Source organism: Ochotona curzoniae, unplaced genomic scaffold (genome assembly GCF_017591425.1).
Source record: "Ochotona curzoniae isolate NIBS_2020 unplaced genomic scaffold, NIBS_Ocur_1.0 contig_64, whole genome shotgun sequence".
NCBI lineage: Eukaryota > Metazoa > Chordata > Mammalia > Lagomorpha > Ochotonidae > Ochotona > Ochotona curzoniae.
Window position 1 is genome coordinate 34,140,309 of NW_024466502.1, and position 19,643 is coordinate 34,159,951.

Sequence of the window (19,643 nt, forward strand, 5' to 3'; positions counted from 1 at the left end):
CTATTTTTCCTCCACCATTAAAGTGGCAAGTACTTGCAGGGATGGCATTATTTATTTTATTCTTTATCCTGTATTATTTATCATTCATACTTTGAACAAGTATTAATCTATCAGCTGCTCGCTGTCTGCCATGTGCTCCACTGTATGCTGAAAATACAACACTGTATAATTGATATGTAACATAATAGTTTTCTTTTGGTATGTAACAAATGACTCCAAAACTTAGTTAAAACTTGATCATTTATCTTAGTGGATCAGGAAATGGCAGTTGATTAGTTAGGTAGCATTAGCTTGATGTCCCTGAAATTGAAGTAAAATTGGCCAGAGATAAGGGGTGGACTGGAATCTGGAGACAGTTCATTCAAGCGACTGTTAAGTGTTGATTTTTTTTTTTTTTTTTTGTGCAAGGGCTCAGGTATTGAGTGTTCGACGATACCTCTGTGTGATTCAAGGAGGAAGAAAATCTATTATGATCTATCTAGTCTTGGAAATCAAATTCCATAATTTCCATGGTATATGGAGAGGCTGGAGACTTAGACTAAGAGGGTTGGTGGCTTTTCTGTATATTAGTGAAAAAGCAATAACAATGCACAAAAACTGGATTTTCACAAGTCATTTGAGGGGATTATATTGTACACTGTGATACAGAATGGGGTGAGTTCATGGGTCACTTTTTGGTAGTCAGGGAAGGCATTTGAGGTTTTCACCTGAAAGCTGAAAAGTGAAGAAAGGTTTTATTTCCATCCACTCTGATGGATATGATCCAGAAATTTTCAGTAGTTTATGACAACACAGCAGATGAATGGCTGGTCAGGATTTAGAAGCAGTGCTTGAGCCATGCTTGTATGATCATGTTGCCAGCACTGTAATGGAGTTAATTCAAGAGCCAAACTATTAGTGAAGTTGTTGTAGACTTTTAAATGCAAGGTTGCCTGAAAATTGATTTCCAGCAATCACTGGTCTGTTTTTCAGGTGTGTTTTGACAGAATTGATTAAATGGTAGAAACTTTGAGAACTTCACACTCCAGGATAATTAAAGTCTGTATGCATGGTTTATCATATTTGTGAAATGAATTTTAAAATCACTAGTCCGATATTTAAAATGTCATAATAGTGAAAACCTCCATTACTCTTATAATGTTATAGCTAGATCCAGATAAGGGTTTTTTCCACCTTTGGTAGCCTTTTTATTTTCCTTAAATTTTTATTTTGACTTCATGAGTTTAATGGTGCAGTTTTGTAGGGACTGAGATTTTCCCCCCTGCCCACAAGATCCCACCCCTCGACAGGTTTTCCCCATGTTGCTATAATAGTATAGTCCTTCGTAAGAGTCATGATTCCATCAGTCTAAGTGTGTGGTAGCCTAGTTTTTCAATTAATTTTATTTGAACTCTCATTACTGATTATCAGTGTGATTATTCAGTGTGGAGATAATACTCAGTAGGATGCTCATTTGACTTCCCCTGACGATAAGTGATATTAATTTATTAGACTTAGTGCATCTCAGTCAAAGCCATATTAAGTGTAAAATACCACTGCCAAGTAGCATCATGACACTCCCTCAGTCCTTTATGTGGCTAACCAGTGCTTCAAGGTGAATTGTATGCCTCATCTATTGGGGCCGTTTTTAACTCGACTCCAACAGAAGAATTTCATGAAAAACTGAAATGGGAAGTTTTTCAAGTTTGCTGGTATGTTCTTTTGTGCCTTGCTTTTAGCTAATTGCTCAATTCCATGAAAGATAAACTTGGAATAATTTTTCCTTTCTGTGAGTGGAGTCATAGGGGCATCTCCTTAAAAAATAAAAAATTGTTTAGGACATTAGGAATGATTTACTAGGAAGGCTCACTCTGTACCTAGCCTCGTAACTGCGCCCAGATTCTGCGGAATCGACTTGGGGTACTCATCACATTACCTGGGGGTGCTTTGGCTGTGCGAGTAAGGAAGTCAGAAGATCCAATTCATTGTTGTCCTTCTGTGGTTCCTTACTCTTTCATCCCTTCAAATGAGGGAAAGCAAATAAAAGCATTATATTGGAAATATGAAATGCTGATTGATCCTTCGTCTCATACTGTTCTTAGTTTCTGTGTAGATCTAAACCTGGGAGAAAGATAAGCTAATTTACCCTGTCTTGCCTTTAGCCAGCTTGTGCTAGTGTTAATATGTGTGTGTTTTTTCCTTTTGAGTAAAACCCAATCTTCTACAGTTTAGGTGCTAAGCATGCAGGAGAGGTGTGCTAAATCTATTTTATTGTTACTTTCACAAATCATTATTTATTGATAGAAACCTAGTCTTTTTGGAAACAATAGTGAGTTTTTCTCTCCATTATGCTATTTTATAAGCTAAATACTATGAATTTTTTATGTGTAAATGTTTTTGCAGTTTTCCCTTTATTATTCAGACATGCAGTTTTCTCATTGTAAGGATGAGATAATCCTATCCAGCATGATGCTGCATTTCAAGTTTTTAGCCTAGTGCCTGACATCTAGAATGGGCTCTATAAATATTAGACTGTGATATTTTCAGTTTTTAGTGACTTAAATTTTTTGGATAAAACTACACTTTTCTGATGTCTTCTGTCACTGATAGAACTCCTGGATATATTTGCATGTTAACTTGTGAGGTGCTTAAGCATACTCTGATCAATTACTGACATGCTTATTTATAATATTGATGTTGCATTAATGATTTGCTTAATTTCATAAATTTGGTATATTCAATCTTTTCTGTGGGGGAGTATGTGTATGTGAGGGTAAGTCATAGTAACTCCTGCATTGGGGATTTCACAGTTACATGATGCTTCTAAAGTAGTGAGTTTTCCTTAAAATACTGTCTTTGTCTACTTGTCTTGTAAAGATTATGGCACAATAGGTTAAACCAGTGCTGGCATTCATATTGGTGCTGTTTTGAGTCCTATCAGCTACTTGGCTTCTAATGAAGTATTCCTGTTAACACTTTTGGAAGCAATGGAAGATGGAGCAAATCCTTGGGCCCCACACACAGGTGGAAGATACATATGGAATTGCAGGCTCCTGGCTTCAGCATAGCCCAGCTGCAGACATTGTGAGTCAATGGATGGAAAATCTATCTCTTCTCGAACAATACCTTTCAAACAACTACAACTAAAATATATTTACTTGGAAATCTTCCATATATTGGCTCACTCCCCATATACTAGTACAACCAGGATTGGGTCAGGCTATAGCTATTAATCTGGAGTGCCATCTCGGTCTTCCAGGTGCATGGCAGCTTCCCAAATACTTGGGTTGTTATCTGCTTTCTCAGGCACTTCTGCAGGGAATGAAGTAGATCAGAAGTAGAGTACCTGGGGCAGACTGGCAGGCTGATATTGCCTAATGTGCTCTGCCACAATGCTGGCCTAATTTTTGTGTGTTTTTAAAAAAGATTTATTTATTTTTGTTACAAAGTCAGATATACAGAGAGGAGGAGAGTCGGAGAGGAAGATCTTCCGTCCGATGATTCACGCCCTAAGTGAGCACAGCGGCCAGAGCTGTGACAATCCAGAGCCAGGAGCCAGGAGCCAGGAGCCAAGAACTTGCTCCAGGACTCCCACATGGGTGCAGGATCCCAAGGCATTGGGCCATCCTCAAACTGCTTTCCCAGGTCACAAGCAGGGAGCTGGATGGGAAGTAGAGCTGCCAGGATTAAAACTGGCGCCCATATGGGATCCTAGTGCATTCAAGGTGAGGGCTTTAGCTGCTAGCCGCGCCTCCGGCCCCCCCCCCTTTTTTTTTAACTTTAAAGGTTTTTAAAATTTTTATTGGAAAGGCAGATAAGATTTACAGAGAAAAAGGAGAGACAAAGATCCTCTCTGCTGGTTTACTCCCCACATAGCTACAGTGTCCTAAACTGAGCTGAGCTGATGTGAAGCCAGAAGCCGGGAGATTATTCTGGGTCTCCCTTGAAGTTGCAGGGTCCCAAAGCCTTGGGTTGTCCTCTGCTGCTTTCCCAGCCCACAGGCACGGGGCCTCGATGGAAAGTGGAGCAGGAGGGACAGGAACTAGCACCCAAATGGGATCCTGGTGTTTGCAAGGTGAGGCTTTAGCTGTTGAGGTATCGCACCAGGCAGTATACCTTCATGTTTGAAAAACAAATATCAAGAATTAGAATAGAAATATCTATAGCGATGGTAACTTCATATTCATGTGGGGATAATTTCAGACTAGAGTACATATGTTAGAGTATTACTCTTTGCGACTGTAAGGTGTTGTATGTATGTATGTATTGCTACACTTTCTGTATTGCTTTCCTGCTCTGCCTGTTTGACATAAGCCCTATATAGCCCCTACCTTCATACCACCCACATCCAATGGGGAAATCTCTCCATGGCTTCTCTCTTCTGTAGATCTGGCATTAGCCTGGTACTAATTCCTTTTGGCCTGTAAGCCTGCTTTAATATTTCTTATAGGATAGGTCTGCTTGAAACAGGCTGTCAATTTTGTCTACCTCAAAGTATCCTTTTTTGCTTCAACTTCTGAGCTACTTTCCCTGCATATACCATCTTATGATTAAGGCCCTTTAGCACATTGAAGATTCTGTCATGGGCCCGGCATGGTACTAGTGCCTAAATTCCTTGCCTTGCATGTGCCAGGCTCCCATATGGGTGCCGGTTCTAATCCCAGTGGCCCCACTTCCCATCCAGATTCCGGCTTGTAGCCGAGAAAGCAGTCAAGGATGACTCAAACCCTCGGGATCCTGCACCCATGTGGGGGACCCAGAGGAAGCTCCAGATTCCTGGCTTTGTATCAGTTCAGCCCTGGCTGTTGTGGCCACTTGGCTAGTCAATCAGTGACAGATGATCTTCCTCTGACTTTCCAATAAAAATAAATCTTAAAGTAGTGCACTATGATAGTTATTTTATTTAATCTATTTTTCTGATTGCACTTCTGTGGCTTCCTCTAACAATTTGAATTAGGTATGTGGGTTTTCTCTTTTGAGGGAAGACATGTTTTCAAATTTTGCTGAGCTTCTTGGGTGTGTGCTACACATCTTGGAAAGTTAATAATCTTCCGAAATGTATCTTGGAGCCATGTCACTGTCTCGTGCTCCTGCACCTGTGTTCCCTTCACATCACAGACCTTGGTTTTTGTTTGCTTTCCTCTTTCCCTTGCCCATTGTGTTTTCTTGTGTTTTAGTTTGGACACTTCCTCCTGAGCTGTTTCAGTTCACTGATTCTGAACAGGACTATGTCCATCTCATCTAATAAAGTCTTCAGATCAGATAAAATAGATGAAGTGTTCTTTCCCAAGCTTTTTACGTTTCTGAGCTATTGCTATGAAATGCCTCATTTTTCAGCCATTGTGTCTACTCTATTATATCTGCTAGCATTGTCTTGATATTTTAAACTGCTTATCTTTAATTCAACCTCTGGGCCATCTCTAATTCTTTCTTTGGTCCTTCGGCCATGTTTTATTGCCTGTTTGTGTCTAGTAATAGTTGACTGGGAACACCTTATTTAAGTGTACTGGAAGCAGAATCAAATATTTCTGTTCCAGAGAAGGCATGCCCTTGAACTTTGTGCATGCTTGAGTAGGGGACTGAATTAACTTGATTTCTGGTTGAGTTAGTTTTAGTCCTTGTTGCTACTTTGAATTGGCATGAAATGAGAATGTGGCATCTGTTTGACTATACAGCTGAGCTTCCAAATTTGTTGCATATCATTCTGGCTGTGAAGTTTCGAAGCCCGTTTAAAAATTGTATTTACATGTGTATTTGAAAGGTAGCTAGAGCAAGAGAGAAGGTGAGAGAGAATAAGAGACATACACGCAGACATACAGGCAGATCCATCTTCCATCCTCTGTTTGACTTCCCAGATGGCTGCAGTGTCTAGGGCTGGGCCAGGCCTGAAGCCAGGATGCTGGAACTCTAGCTGGCACTTGGCCATGAGGGTAGAAGGGTGCCAAGCACTTGAGCCATCATCACTCTTTTCTCAGGTGCATTAGCAGGAAGCAGTATCTGAAGTGGAGCAGCTCAGACCAGTGCTCCAACATGAGAGGTCGGCATTGCAATGGATAACTTTATCAGCTGTGCCAAATGTTGTCCCCCAGATGCCCATTTTTGTGATTAATAGTTATTTTTGGATTCTATTCTGGCACTATTTATTGCAAATTTCTCACTGACCTGGTATTGTGCCCTCAGCCTTCAGATGACAACTGTCATAGACTCTGCCACCCTAGGCATTTTATAGACATTTCTCCCAGGTTTTCTCCTAGTCCATAGCCTGCAGAGGAGAGCTGCCTGCATGTGGGAGAGACCCCTCCTGTGTGGTAAACTCGTGCTGTCTCACTCTACCTTCATCCTTGGGCATCCTGCTCCATGCAGGTGCTGAAGCCTCCACACCAGAGTTGATTGTGGATGTAGTCTTGTGCTGAAACAGGGATTTCATGGTTATGGGTCCTTAGCATTATATTTTCTCACATTGGCACCCACACAGCTTTCTGCGGTTCATTAAAATTGTAAGTGGCTGGCCTGGCACAGTGCCCTAGTGACTAAAGTGCTCGCCTGGCATTCATCGGGATCCCATGTGGGTGCCAGTTCATATCCTGGCTGCTCTACTTCCCTTCCAGCTCCCTGCTTGTGGCCTGGGAGAGCAGTAGAGGACAGCCCAAAGCCTAGGGACCCTGCACCTGTGAAGGGAGACCTGGAAGAGGCTCCTGGCTCCTGACTTCAGATTGGCTCAGCTTTTGCTGTTTTAGCCACTTGGAGTGAACCAACAGATGGAAAATCTTTGTCTTTTCTCTGTAAATCTGACATTCCAATTAAAAAATTGAAAAGAAATGTACCTATCATAATGAACAGTGTAGTTACGCTCTAAAAACTGGTGAAAACAGCTTGATAACATATACATTAATTAGGAGAAATTTACATAATCATTGTGCTGTTTAGGTATACTTTGTTCATGATTCTCAAGTTATGATTCTATAATCAAAAAGGCAAGACTCAAGTATGAAGTTAATGTGAGTCTTGGAGTATAAGTGTATATGGGTTGTTTGAGGAACTGAATAGTGAAATTCAAAGAACTATGGGTGAATACCCATATTTTCAAATATCAGCAAACACTTCATAGGTCTAAAGGGAATCTTAAAAACAGAGCAGTTTCAGCAAAGAGAAATGTGCTGTTGATCAGGCTAACAAATCATTAAGATATCAGTAGGACTCAATTCTTGATGAATCTTAACTTCCCTCCATTCCTGTGCCCCCAGGAGATAATACGCATAATTAAAAGAACACTTGACACAGGGGACAAGGGGGCAGGACACAAAGTAGTAGTGTGGTGCCAGTGCCACCATTAAATTAGCTAAGTTACCTTTGTAAAACTGTTTAATGTCCTAATCTATCAAAGTTCCCTGCCATCAGGATCTTAAGTATATAATTGTGACTTTAAGATCTGAAGGAATCTTTTGGAGGATTGCATGTTTTCTCTTCTGCTTTTTTTTTTTTAAAGATTTATTTTTTATTGGAAAGTCAGATATACAGAGAGGAGGAGAAACAGAGGAAGATCTTCCATCCGATGATTCACTCCCCAAGTGAGCGCAACGGTGATGCTATGCCAATCCGAAGCCAGGAGCCAGGAACTTCTTCTGGGTCTCCCACTCGGGTGCAGGGTCCCAAAGGTTTGGGCCGTCCTCAACTGCTTTCCCAGGCCACAAGCAGGGAGCCGGATGGGAAGTGGAGCTGCCAGGATTAGAACTGGCGCCCATATGGGATCTTGGCGCGTTCAAGGAGAGGACTTCAGCTGCTAGGCCACGCTGCTGGGCGCTCTTCTGCTTTTAGACAGTTTACTGAAACTTTTGATCACATACTATGTTTTTAAGCTTTATGTTCATTTGAAAACTTTATGGAGAGAGAGGAGAGACACAAATGTTCCATCCTGTGGTTAGTTCTCCGAAGGGCTAGAACAGCTGAGTCTGGACCAACCTGAAGTCGGGAGCTTCCTTTGAGTGTCCCACATGCATTGCGAGGCCCAAGGATTTGAGCCAATCTCCGCTGCTTTCCCAGTCAATAAGCAGGAAGTTGATTGGATGTGAAGCAACTGGGTCTCAGAATCATGCCCATATGGGGCTCCAGCACAGCAGGCAGAGTCCTGACTTATTACACCATGGTGCTGTATCCTATGTTGTATAATACTAATCGCTTGCAATACCAAATGCCTCTTGATAAAATCCTACTGCTGCGGTAATGGGCAGTACTTGATGTGTTTACTTTTGGAATTAGGTAAATCTGAAGACATTTTGTGCTTATATGTATGTTTCTCTTTGTAGCTGGACAAATTTGCCAGCATAAGAATTCCAGGAAGTAAGAAAGAGAGACCTCCACTTTCCAGCCTGAAGACTGCATTTGCAAGCAGTGAATGCTCATTGGCCTCTTCAGAGATGGAAAACCTTCCCAAGCCACTGGCACAGAATGAGATCCTGGAGCTTTTTGAAAAGATGATGGTAAGAATTTTGAGTTTTTGTGTGTAATATTTGAGGGGAAAAATCTTAGCTTTTTCTCATCTTGATGAATCTTTACATATATTTGTAATTCATCTATAGGATCATTTCTGATTGCTTTTAAGATGGCACTTACTAACTCAGGAAACCTTACTAGATTAACTTTTCAGTTTCTTATGTATTTATAGTTTCTGGAAGCTCAATATAAAACCACAAAGTTTCAAACTGCTTATGTTTCCTGCCTGGGCTAGGCACCAGGGCATGAGTGTTAGAGCAGGGGGTGGCCCATGTCAGGCGTAACTGCTGTATCCGCCGGAACGCAAGAGCGCCAGATCTGGGGGAAGAGTGTCTATGGTACTTGTGGGTTTGCCTCAGGCACCCCATTAGTTTGCTGGAGAGCTGGGTGTGGTGACAGGCTGAGCCAGGCTGGACTACAAAACTCTTCTGACACTCACTGGAGCTGGGTTGGAAAAGGGGTCTGAGCTGGGCCAGGCTGCAGCACCTGCCAGCACACGCAAAGGCCGGGACTGAGGGCAGAGCACAACAGGCAGGGCCGTGGCATCCACTGGCACTCGTGAGATCTGGGGCTGGGAGTGCGTCTTTTAGGGAAATTTGGGGAACACCCTTGCTTAACCAAAGTTCTCTTACTGGGGAGCACAATAGTTGGGGTTTGGGGTGGGCTAGGCCAAACAAGTTTGCAGCACTTGTCAGCATTTTTGTAGGCCAGCACTGGGGGCAGATTGGGCTGTGCCAGCTGCAGCACACACTGGCAAACATGAGAGCCAGGGCAGGGTATGGGCTGCCCCCCCCCCCCCCCCCGGACTAATCGCTACACCTGCTATCCAGAGTTGAGATTACGGGTGGGCCATGGCAGGCTATATTGAAGTACCTGCCAGCATTCATAAGATCTAGTGCTGGGAATGGGCTTTGTAGCGGAACTTGAGGACTACCATGCTAGCTGGCACCACCCACTGATGAGTGTAAGAGCCAGTGTTGTGGGGAGACCATGTTGGGCAAAGCTGCAGTATCCATCAGCATTCGTGTGGGCTGGTTCTGAGATTGGGCTAGGCTCCAGTATCTGCAACTCCAGTATCTGGTGCTTGTGAGAGCCAGAATGACTGTGGCAAATGCCAGGTGGCCAGGCGTGAGAGCCAGGTCTGGGGGTGGGCAAGGCTGGGCTGAGCTGGGCTGTAGCAAGCCCTGTGAGAGCCAGAATGGGTTGTGGGACAGTGGAGTTAGGCCACAGGACTCCCTGGTGAGTGCCACGACTAGTGGGCAGCCATGTAAGCCTGGGTCACATATGGGAGATCGGGCTGAGAGTGGGCTTGGTAGGTGAACTTTGGGAACTTCTTTGCTAGTCTGCAAGCCCCACTGGTGAGTGTGAGAATTGGGGCTGGAGTCCAAACTGAGGTCACCCCAGGTGGGTTTTTTGGGGGGGACTCCCCACCTAGACCACTGGATTCAAACCCTAGCCAAGGTCACAGTATGTGGTCTGACCGTGGAGTGCTTGTTTATGACTGAGCATTTTTAGTTGCTCATGCCTGTGCAGTGGACAGCAAGCAGTGATAATCTAATCATATGCTCTACTGGGGTAATAATTCATCTATAACCTACTTATTGAGTACATTGTTAAAATTTTAATAGTTGCAAATACCATTTAATTAGCTCACTGATGTTAACCATTGGAAGACTACACTTCATTATTAAAAACAGTTTCATAGAAAATGTTGAGTTTCTGGTGTTCTAGTGAATTTTAGAAGACTCATTTAATAGCATGTACAAGGAGTTTAAAAAGTAAATGGAAATTGCATATCATAAAAACTTCATGCATCTCAGTATATATTTGCACCAGTAATTCTATCTTCCAATTCCATTTCATGGACTTTTTCAAGTACCCTTGTACAGGGAAGATCGCTCTTGGTGTTTGGGAAGTGTTTTGTAAGACCATCTCTTAAATAATGGGGACAGATCTCTTGTTTTAAACAGGCCTGCCTATTTGGTGGTAGATCTTTCGCACTGGAACTTCCACTTAACAGAATGGGAATGAAAATTTTGCTTTCTCTGTATTTGCTAAAGGATGAGTTAGTCATAACTAAGATCCTTTTGAAAAACTATAAATTGGTTACACATTTTAGTGCTGGTTGATTTGTTCTAAATCAGATGGGTCTTGAAGCTGAGAAAGGTCTTTGTCCCTTTGTGAATGTAGTTGGTGATTCTTAGGCTTTTTCAGGTTACCATGCTTCTGGTGAATTTAAAACTATTTCTACACTAGTGGAGAACACCATGTGTAAGCTAGGTTTGATTTTGTCTTGTACCTGTTTGTAACATTTTTATAAAATTCTGATTTATCAGCCATGTTAACCTTTTAGGCATTTGCAGCCACAAGAGATTTTGTGTCATTGAAAATTTGGATCCTAGGTTCTTTGTTATTAAAAACCACACAATGCAATAATTATGTGTCATTATGAAAGGTTAGTTTTTAAATGTAAAAAACTCATCTCAAATGTCTTTTCTCTCAAGGTGGTTCTTTATATGCTTGTATTAACTTGATTTTTAAGAATTTATTTTTTATTGGAAAGTCAGATTTACAGAGAGGAGAGACAGAAAAATCTTCCATCTGCTGGTTCACTCCCTAAGTAGCTGCAATGGCTGGAGCTGAGCTGATCCAAAGCCAGAAGACATGAGTCTTTTCCAGGTTTCCCACAGGGCGCAGGGTCCCAAGGCTTTGGGCCGTCCTCTTACTGCTCTCCCAGGCCATAAGCAGGGAGCTGGAAGGGAAGTGGAGCAGCTGGAATATGAAATGGCGTCCTTATGGGATCCCATTGCATGCCAGACAAGGACTTTAGCCACTAGGCTGCTGCGCTGGGCCTGCTAACTTGATTTTTAATGTATGCAAAGCACAGTGTTAATACTTTAGCATATGTACTTGCTTTACTTAGGAATTTGTTCTACTTGGTTTCTGGTGAATAGTACAATTTACATTTGCTAGCCTAAAATAGGAATTTTTAGTTATGCTTCTTGACTATTTTCTTGCTGTTTTTTTTTTTTTTCTTTTCTTTTTGTGAAGTTTGATTCTTCAGCTGAAATCTCAGTTGCTCTCTGGATTTTGTATATGTGATTCTTACTGTACATGCAGTTTTGTTTTCCAGAGTCTGTTTCACTGGATACCCTTGAACTCTGTAGATACAGAGCTGTTATTTGAACAAGGTGAATGTAACAGGTATAAGCTGACTTGTTTAACTGCTCTGCCTTCTTTGAGTGGTGCTCTCAGCTTGATAACCCCTTGCTGGCTTTGAATATAATTCGAGGCAGGCCCCAGAGGTATACCTGTTGGTTTCACGCATGCATTCTGCCTTAATATAAATTACTTCATTTTTTTTTTTTAAAGATTCATTTAAAAGGCAGAGTTAGAGAGATGGAGAAGGAGGAGAGATCTGCCATAAGCTGGTTCAATCCCCTCATGGCTGCAGTGCCCAGGACTGGGCAGGCCAGAGCCAGATGCCTAGAAGTCCATGTGGGTCTTCATCTGTGTGGGAGAAGCCCAAGACTTTGTGCCATCTTCCACTGATTTTTTTTTTTCTTCCATGCCATTAGCATGAAGTTGGAAGGGAAGTGGTACGGCCAGAACTCTAACTGGTACTGTTAGAATATGGGATGCTGACATTGTGGGTGCTGGCTTAATCTGATGTGCCACAAGGCTGGTGCCAATAACTTAATTTTCACTGTAAGAAAATTTTCCTTCCAACTTTCAAGCTTGCTCCATGTGGAGTCTCCAATTGATGCTGCTTTTGGGAAGCAAGATGGTTTGTTTTTTCCTCCCCTTTCTATTCTTCCTGCTATGTAGACTGTCTTCACAAGATTAGAGTGTGGGTTGGAGGAACAAAGGTGCCTTTATCACCTGTTGGTGGTGCCTGGGGAGTTATATTTGATTGTTACTGTGGCTGTAACAGATTAGTGTGGGTTTAGGGTCTTAGCACAAATTTATTTCTAGCTTGTGGGTTTGAAATCCAGTTTGGCTCAACTGGTTCTGTAAGGTTTCACAAGCTGGCTGGGCTTTTATTGCAGGCTTTGGGAAGAATCTTCGATTCCTTCCGTTTTTTCTCAGAAATAAGTTATGTGCAGTTGCTGGAATAAGGTCCCAGTTTCCTCACTGGGTGTGAGTCCCTTTGCTCCTAGAGGCTTATTTTGTGTCCTTCATGTGTGCTCCAATGTCGTCGTGGATGCAGCGAAGGTGTCTCAAGCTTAGAATTTTTTCTCTGTCCAGAGATGGATTGGTCTTTAAAAAGGTTCTTGTGAATACAGAAAGCTTACTCAGGTAATGAAAGAATTTCACTATTTTAGGATTCATCACCTTAATACACCTGTGAAGTACCTTCTGCTGTGCAGTGTAACCTGATCTCAGGATCTAGAGAGGAGGACTGTGGCATCTTTGTGCTGGACATTCTGCATACTGTAGGCTTGGATTACAAGTGCTGATGTTTTTGTTTCAGTAATTTTTTTCTGTGACTTCTCCCTGGTCATGGCTCTCATTTCCACATTGTTGGGCATGTCTCCTTTGTCCTGTGTCTGTCTTCCCTCAGTCAGTTCTTCTGTTGGGATCATCTTCTGGATGCATTATCTCTGACTTGGGTTTTATCTGCCCAGAAATTCCTACCTTGTCCATGAGAAGCTCATGCCTTTTTACCTGGTTCCCTGCAGATTCTCTTTGACAAATAATAATTTACCCTGGCGGTTTACTCTCACTAGCTTTTGATTTTGGTTTGTATTTCAGATGTTCAGCCCTATAATTACAAGCAACTTTCTAATGATCAGGTACTAGTAGCAACCTGTGGCACTGCTGATCATTCTTTGTTACTGTTTGTCTTCTTTCTTTGTGATATTCTGTCTTCATTTCCTCTCCCCCACACCCCACCTCGAGGCCCCTGCTTTTTCCAGTTTGCTTTCCTTGTCTCCTCTTCTGCTTGTCCTTTTTCTTCTGGGTGCTTTCTCTATTCCTTCTGTCTTGCCTTAATATATTTTTGGTCCACTTGAGGCATTAGAGTTTCTGTGTTTCAGAATATGATGCCATGCTGCCTCCTACACAGGAGAGCAGCTCCAACTTGGCTCTCTTAAAAGATGCTAAACCAGGAGCTGGCATTGTGACACAGTGGGTTAAGTTTCCAGTTGGCATCTCATGTGGGTGGTGTTTTGAGTCCCAGTGCTCCACTTCTGATGCAGGTCCCTGCTAATGTGCCTGGAAAAAGTAGCAGGAGGTGGTCCAAGTGCTTGGGCTCCTGCACCCACATGGGAGACCTGGAAGAAGCTCTTAGCTTAGAATTGGCTTAGCTGTGGCTATTGCAGCTATTTAGTGAATGAACTATAGATAAAAGATCTGTCCTTCATCAATAAGTCTGCCTTTCAAATAAAGAAATCTTTAAAACACAGCAAAAACCATAAAATGAAATGGGCTGGCATGGCGCAGTGGGTTAGGCTGCTAACCATAGTGCTAGAATTCCACGTGGCTGCCAGTTTGAGTCCCCAGTGCTCTACTTCTGACCCAGGTCCCTGCTAATGTGCTTACGAAGGCAGTGGAGGAGGGCCCAAATGTGTGGGTCCCTGCACCCCTGGCTTTGGCCTGATTGAGCCCTGTTGTTGCAGCCATTTTGGGATAAGACCCTTCTCTGTGTCTCATTTTTTAAATACTAAAGCATGACACACTTGAAACTTATCACTCAGAAAGACTTTCTCCATTCTGTTTTGCAAACACACACAAACCAGGGAAATTGTACCTTAATCCCATTAAGAAATAGTGTCACATACAATCACTTTTCTCTTTATTTGCTACAAATGTGCTTTACCCTCTGGTTAAGTCCAAGCTTTCAATAACTCTTATCTGGGCTGTGATGGATAGTTCCCACATTTTTCTCTGCATGCATATCTTGGAGAACTCTTACTTGTTCGTGCAACTTTAATCCAAGCATTGCTCTTTAGCATCTTTGAGTTCCTGGTCTAAGGCACTCCTTAAACTTGCCACTCACAGCTGTTTGGAATGTCCAAAATATATCATATATTTTGAATAGCTGTCTCCCCTTAAGGTTACATAAATGCTATATCATCCAATTAGTTTATTGCTCCCAACATTAGTCTACTGAGTTAAGGTCAACTTCCTAACTTACAAGATTGTTCAAACACTTTCTCTCCACCTTCGACCTTACCTTTAAACAGATTAGCTTAATTGCTGGTCTTCCTAGTGATACAAAAACATTAAAATAATGGGTGTTAGAATTTTATGCATCATACCTTCTCTCGTTGTGCATTCACTATCAGAGTGACAGCTACACAGAAAGGTTATCTGTGAGCATGCCATCAGAAATGGGCATGTAAATGAGGACCAGTGATACCAAAATCATTCTGATAAAAATTAAATTCTGGATTCCTGGCCCAGGCTTGTTGTACACAAAGGGAAAAAAAGTTGTTTAAGGCTGCACAAAAGTACTTACGTGTGGGTAGCAATGCTCTCATCTTTTCTTGGAGGTGTTTTTCAAGTTTTCTCAATGTAGCAGAAAGCACTTTGATGAAATGCCATTAACTCTCAAGTTTGTACTTGAAGTGTCTTCTGGCATTAAGAGCCCAGATTACCCACTATCCATTACATATATTGGCTTTTTAATGTGAGGAAACAGTGTATACACAGTACTAACGGATTCACATTTGACTTTGAAACAATTTTCATCATATAATGTGGGGTGGAATCTGTGCCTTTTGTGTTGGGTGTGTAAGGGATATCTTCAGGGTCACCAGGAGTCTGAATGAAAAGAAAAGCAACAAAGATCCCTTTGTGTTTATTCTGTGTTTATTGACTGTCACAGATTCCTACCAGCAGTTATTTCAAGTATTAGTAATCTTTACAATTCGACTTTTGTGTATCATGAACATTTTCTGTTACAAAGCAGCAACGTGTATTTAGGTTTCGCATGGTATAATGACAGAATTTCTGCTGGAATTTTTCATCCAATCTGTTAGTTGTCCCTTAATTCTTTCTTCTTTGGGTAGGAATTGAAAAACTCAGGGAATTTAGTTTTAAAGCAATCCAAATGGGGGAGGAAGAGAGTGTAACACGTAGTATAAGGCAACTGTCAACTTGATTCATGGGTTGTGTTTGTCAAGGGGATAATACCAGTGCTTAGTTGTTTCTTTCTGGAGTCAGATAAATGAGAAAATAAATGATTTAGGAGCATTGGATTTTACCTGGTGGCAGTTCATAGCACCAACAAAATGGTTAGAAGAATTTTAAAATGATAGATGGTATGATAATGTTTAAACATGCTGTTTCACCAATTGGGTTTGTAGGTATATCCTTTTCCAAGTGGGAAGGACTTTTCTCAGTCCATTTTTTTCTATAGGAAGTCAACTTTTATGTCTCAAGTCAAATGACCATATTGCTTATGTAATTCGTGAATAGTAATTTTTAAAGAAGAGTTGAAAAGGAAATAAATGAAGGGAACGTTTATGTATATGGAAAGGTCTTATCTACAGGATTGCGTAATACAGTGCACTGTAATCATAGCTGTTGATGAATATGCTTGGACAGCAAGGTGAGGTAACATTCTGGAGTAGGTTAGAATTGTATAGCAATCTTCAGATTTATCTCAGTTCCTGTCGGCTCTGCCACAACTTACAGTATATGAAGGAAAAGTGATACTTGTGTTTGCCATGTTCCTTTATAATGACATTGTGGCAAATTGTTGAGTTTCAAGGATGGTTGACACTATTCTTTGTAAACTCCATTTTGAAGTCTTGGTCAAATCATAGTGTTGGTTTTCATCGTCAGTCTCTAGGTAAGTGCAGTTTTCAGGGTGTTGTCCTGGTAATGAGCTGGTAGTTTGGAAAATATAAATACATACGCACATGTATGAAAATATAATATGTACATAAGAGTATAATATGCACGTGTGTATTTAAACTTATTTGAAAAGTAGAGATTTAGTTGGAACTGCTGTTTTACTCCCAAAGTACCTGTGATAGCTGGGTCTGGGCCAAGCCATAATTGGGATCCCAGCACCTTATCCAGGTCTCCTTATGTAGCCAAACCCAACTACTCAGGTAGTCATCTTCTGCCTCGTAAGGTGGGCATTAGCTGGAAACTAGAATTGGTAGTAGAGTTAGGACTTGAATTCAGTACTATTCTGTTATGGGAAATAGGGAGGATTCAGTAAAGGCACTAGTGCACAATTGTGTGAAGAAATGTAAAAATCTATATAAAATATGCTTCTGTTTTTTTACTGTTTTACAACTTCATTCAAGACAAAAATGTACTGATAGAGTTAATTCCAAGTTACTTATGCTGGTGAACTAGGTAAGGTTCATAGAATTTCCTTCATTTGAGATTATATAGTGATGGGTCATGAGGTCATGGCACCATATTATAGTAGTAAGAACATCCCTATTAAGGGATAACCATCAGTGACACCCCTTGACATTGTGTGATGTGCACAATGAACTCAAATTGCATAAGAACAGAGTTAGTTTTAGGACTGAATAATATTTTAGGATGTTGAACTCTGCAGTTGCAGGATACATCTAAGGGTCCATTATAGACTTCTTATGAAGCTTAACCAATTTGTGGCCACACTAATGTAATGCTAAACTGTTAGTATGAATAATTATGTTGGCTTTAACCCATGAAAGAAAAATCCATCACATCATTGAAATCAGATTACTTTTATTGACTTAATAGGAGTTAATGTTTGTTGTTATTGCTGTGCTTACAATATTTGTCTTTAAGTATTATGATTGTTGACTCATTTGTATGCTTTGGTCATTATAGTTTTGTCTTCCTAGTTTTCTTTCATAACTCCAGTCTTGCTTCTGCTTGTTGGTAGTGCTTTTTTTTTCTGACTGACTTACCTTGTGCCTGATGATCTTCAACAACTTGCTGCTTGTATTCACCCAATTTTCCAAATAGTCAGTCATTTTAAATTTAATCTGACTCCCCATGGTGTTAACTGTCCTCTTTGACTTGATGTATGTAAATTTAATGAGCATCCTGCCTTGTGAAAGTCCACTTCCATGAGTGAAAATATTGAGTATTTATAATCCAGTTGAAAACAATGTGCATTTTCTGACTACTTGATTGCTACTCAGTCTTTTAACCTGATGCATGTTTGTCCTTATGTATCAAGATTTCACCTTTTTTTTGCTAAAGAAAATGTGAAGAATAGTTATTTCCTATCAGTCTAAAATGAGTCACGGTACCCAAAACAGTAGCAAACCAGTGATTTTCTTGCTCCTGGACACGATCCAGTCTTGAGAAACTTCTGCAGCGTAGCAAAAGCTACTGTGTTGACTTGGTGTCCAGGCCACTGATGCATTACGTGTCCGTGTACAAGTTATATGTGAATACAGCACCACTCTGATAACTTGGTGAATGAACTGTGAGCGGGACCTGAGCCCCATTCACTTCTTGACCAGGTACCACTGGGCAGGGCTCAGTCATACCCTGAACTTGTTCTAGGTCACTAAAGTGTTCTCAGTCTGTTAGTTGTCCCTGACGAAGTGATAGATTTGAGTTTGGCTAGCCTTGTGTCAATGCCAGTACCTGAAAATTCCTACCTCTAAAGCTGGAATTTGTTCCTGTCACTGTTGTCTGAAGATTAAGAATCTTATGGGAGCAACAATTCTTCATTGTTCTGGATCGGGGATATGTTAGAGCTAACTCCAGTTCCAGCTCCCAGAAAATTACCTGTATTGGGATTTGCAGATTTCATTTGAGATCATTTATATCTTACTTAAGAAACATTTAAAAAATGATAATCTATGTACTGTGCAGGAGACACTAAGTGTGGAAGATTTTTTTGCAATGTTATCTGTGAAAGGAGGTAAAAAAAACCAGATTGCAATTTTCTTTTAATTCTTTAAAGTTTATGTGTTGATACCCAACCAAGAAGTATTTAGCTAATTAGGATAGGGTAGGCTAATCCATGCGTAATGTCTTTTTGGAAGGTAGAAGGAGAGAAATCCTGGCTATAAATGGCGTGTCTTTGGATACATACTGGGATTGGTGGGAACAATGAGTAATGATACTATGCAAGTAAATTAGTGATACGCTAAGCAGGAAATTAAATGACAACATTGTTTTCTTAGAGCTAGTTAAAATTCATTTACTGAGAGTACGTTGATGGCTCATCTTTTCATAACTACAAGGAAATAAATGTTGAAGTTGGTAATTTCAGGAATGTGGAAGGGGAATTCTAGAAGTAGTTCTTACAAATGTTCATGTTGATGGATCAAAGAATCATTGTGCATTGAGAGGAAATGTAGAAGCCAGGTGGAAATCCTTTTAGGATTAAGAAAACTATGACCTGAAGGTAGGTGAATGGAAAAGATTGAGTTCAGACATAGGAATTTGTGGGGATCTTAACTGTCACCTGATTTTTTCTTTCCAAAATTTTAAAAATCTTTTACTGTGAAAGGCTTCATGGGTCCAGGTTGGACTTTTCTGAACCCTGAGCCTGGAACTCCACCTAAACCTTGTGTGTAGGTGGCAGGGGCCCAAACACCTGTGCTGCTTTTCCAAGACAGCTTGGAACTGGATGAGGTTAATTGTAGTGAATAATATTGAAGTCTGATCTGTTACACATTCTTAGTCATATGTAATCAAAATCTAATTCATCACTTAAGGAATTCCCCTAAACTTTAGTTAGCTCATCAATAAGAGGGATTCTGTAATAGGTATTAGGATGAATCATTAAAAATTCTGAGCACTGCACCTGGCTCAAACAGTTAATGATTTTGTGACATCATAGGAATACCAATAGTGATTGTACAGTTTTGAACAGGCTGCTCGGAGAATGGGTGAGAATGATGATTCAGAGTGCAGTATTTTGAAGTAGCAAAGGGAAGAAGCAAATGCATGGTCTGTAGGGTTGAATAGAATTCTATCACCCATGTCTTTCAGTAGCTGTGGATTTGTCTTCATCGTAATTTCTCCCTTCTCCTTTCTCTTCCCCCTAGTGCATTTATTTTTAAAGTTTTTTTTTTTTTTAAGTAAGATATACAGAGAGACAGTGACAAAGATCTTTCGTCCAATGATTCACTCCCCAAGTGAGAGCAACAGTGATGCTATGCCAATCCAAAGCCAGGAGCCAGGAACTTCTTCCAGGTCTCCCACATGGGTGCAGAGTCCCAAAGCTTTGGGCTATCCTCGACTGC

General features: G+C 41.0%; 1 protein-coding gene across 4 annotated transcripts in view; it reads left to right on the top strand.

The window, feature by feature from the left end:
- The window catches only part of DIAPH3 (diaphanous related formin 3), a 449,656-nt gene that overhangs the window by 43,451 nt on the left and 386,562 nt on the right, over nt 1–19,643 (top strand). For 3 of the 4 annotated variants that reach the window (XM_040991319.1, XM_040991320.1, XM_040991321.1), the window contains one exon: nt 8,283–8,456. The exons of the other annotated variant lie outside the window; for it this stretch is intronic. In XM_040991319.1, coding sequence (XP_040847253.1) covers nt 8,283–8,456 — 174 coding nt within the window. The remainder of the gene's footprint in view (nt 1–8,282; nt 8,457–19,643) is intronic. 4 annotated transcript variants of the gene reach the window in all.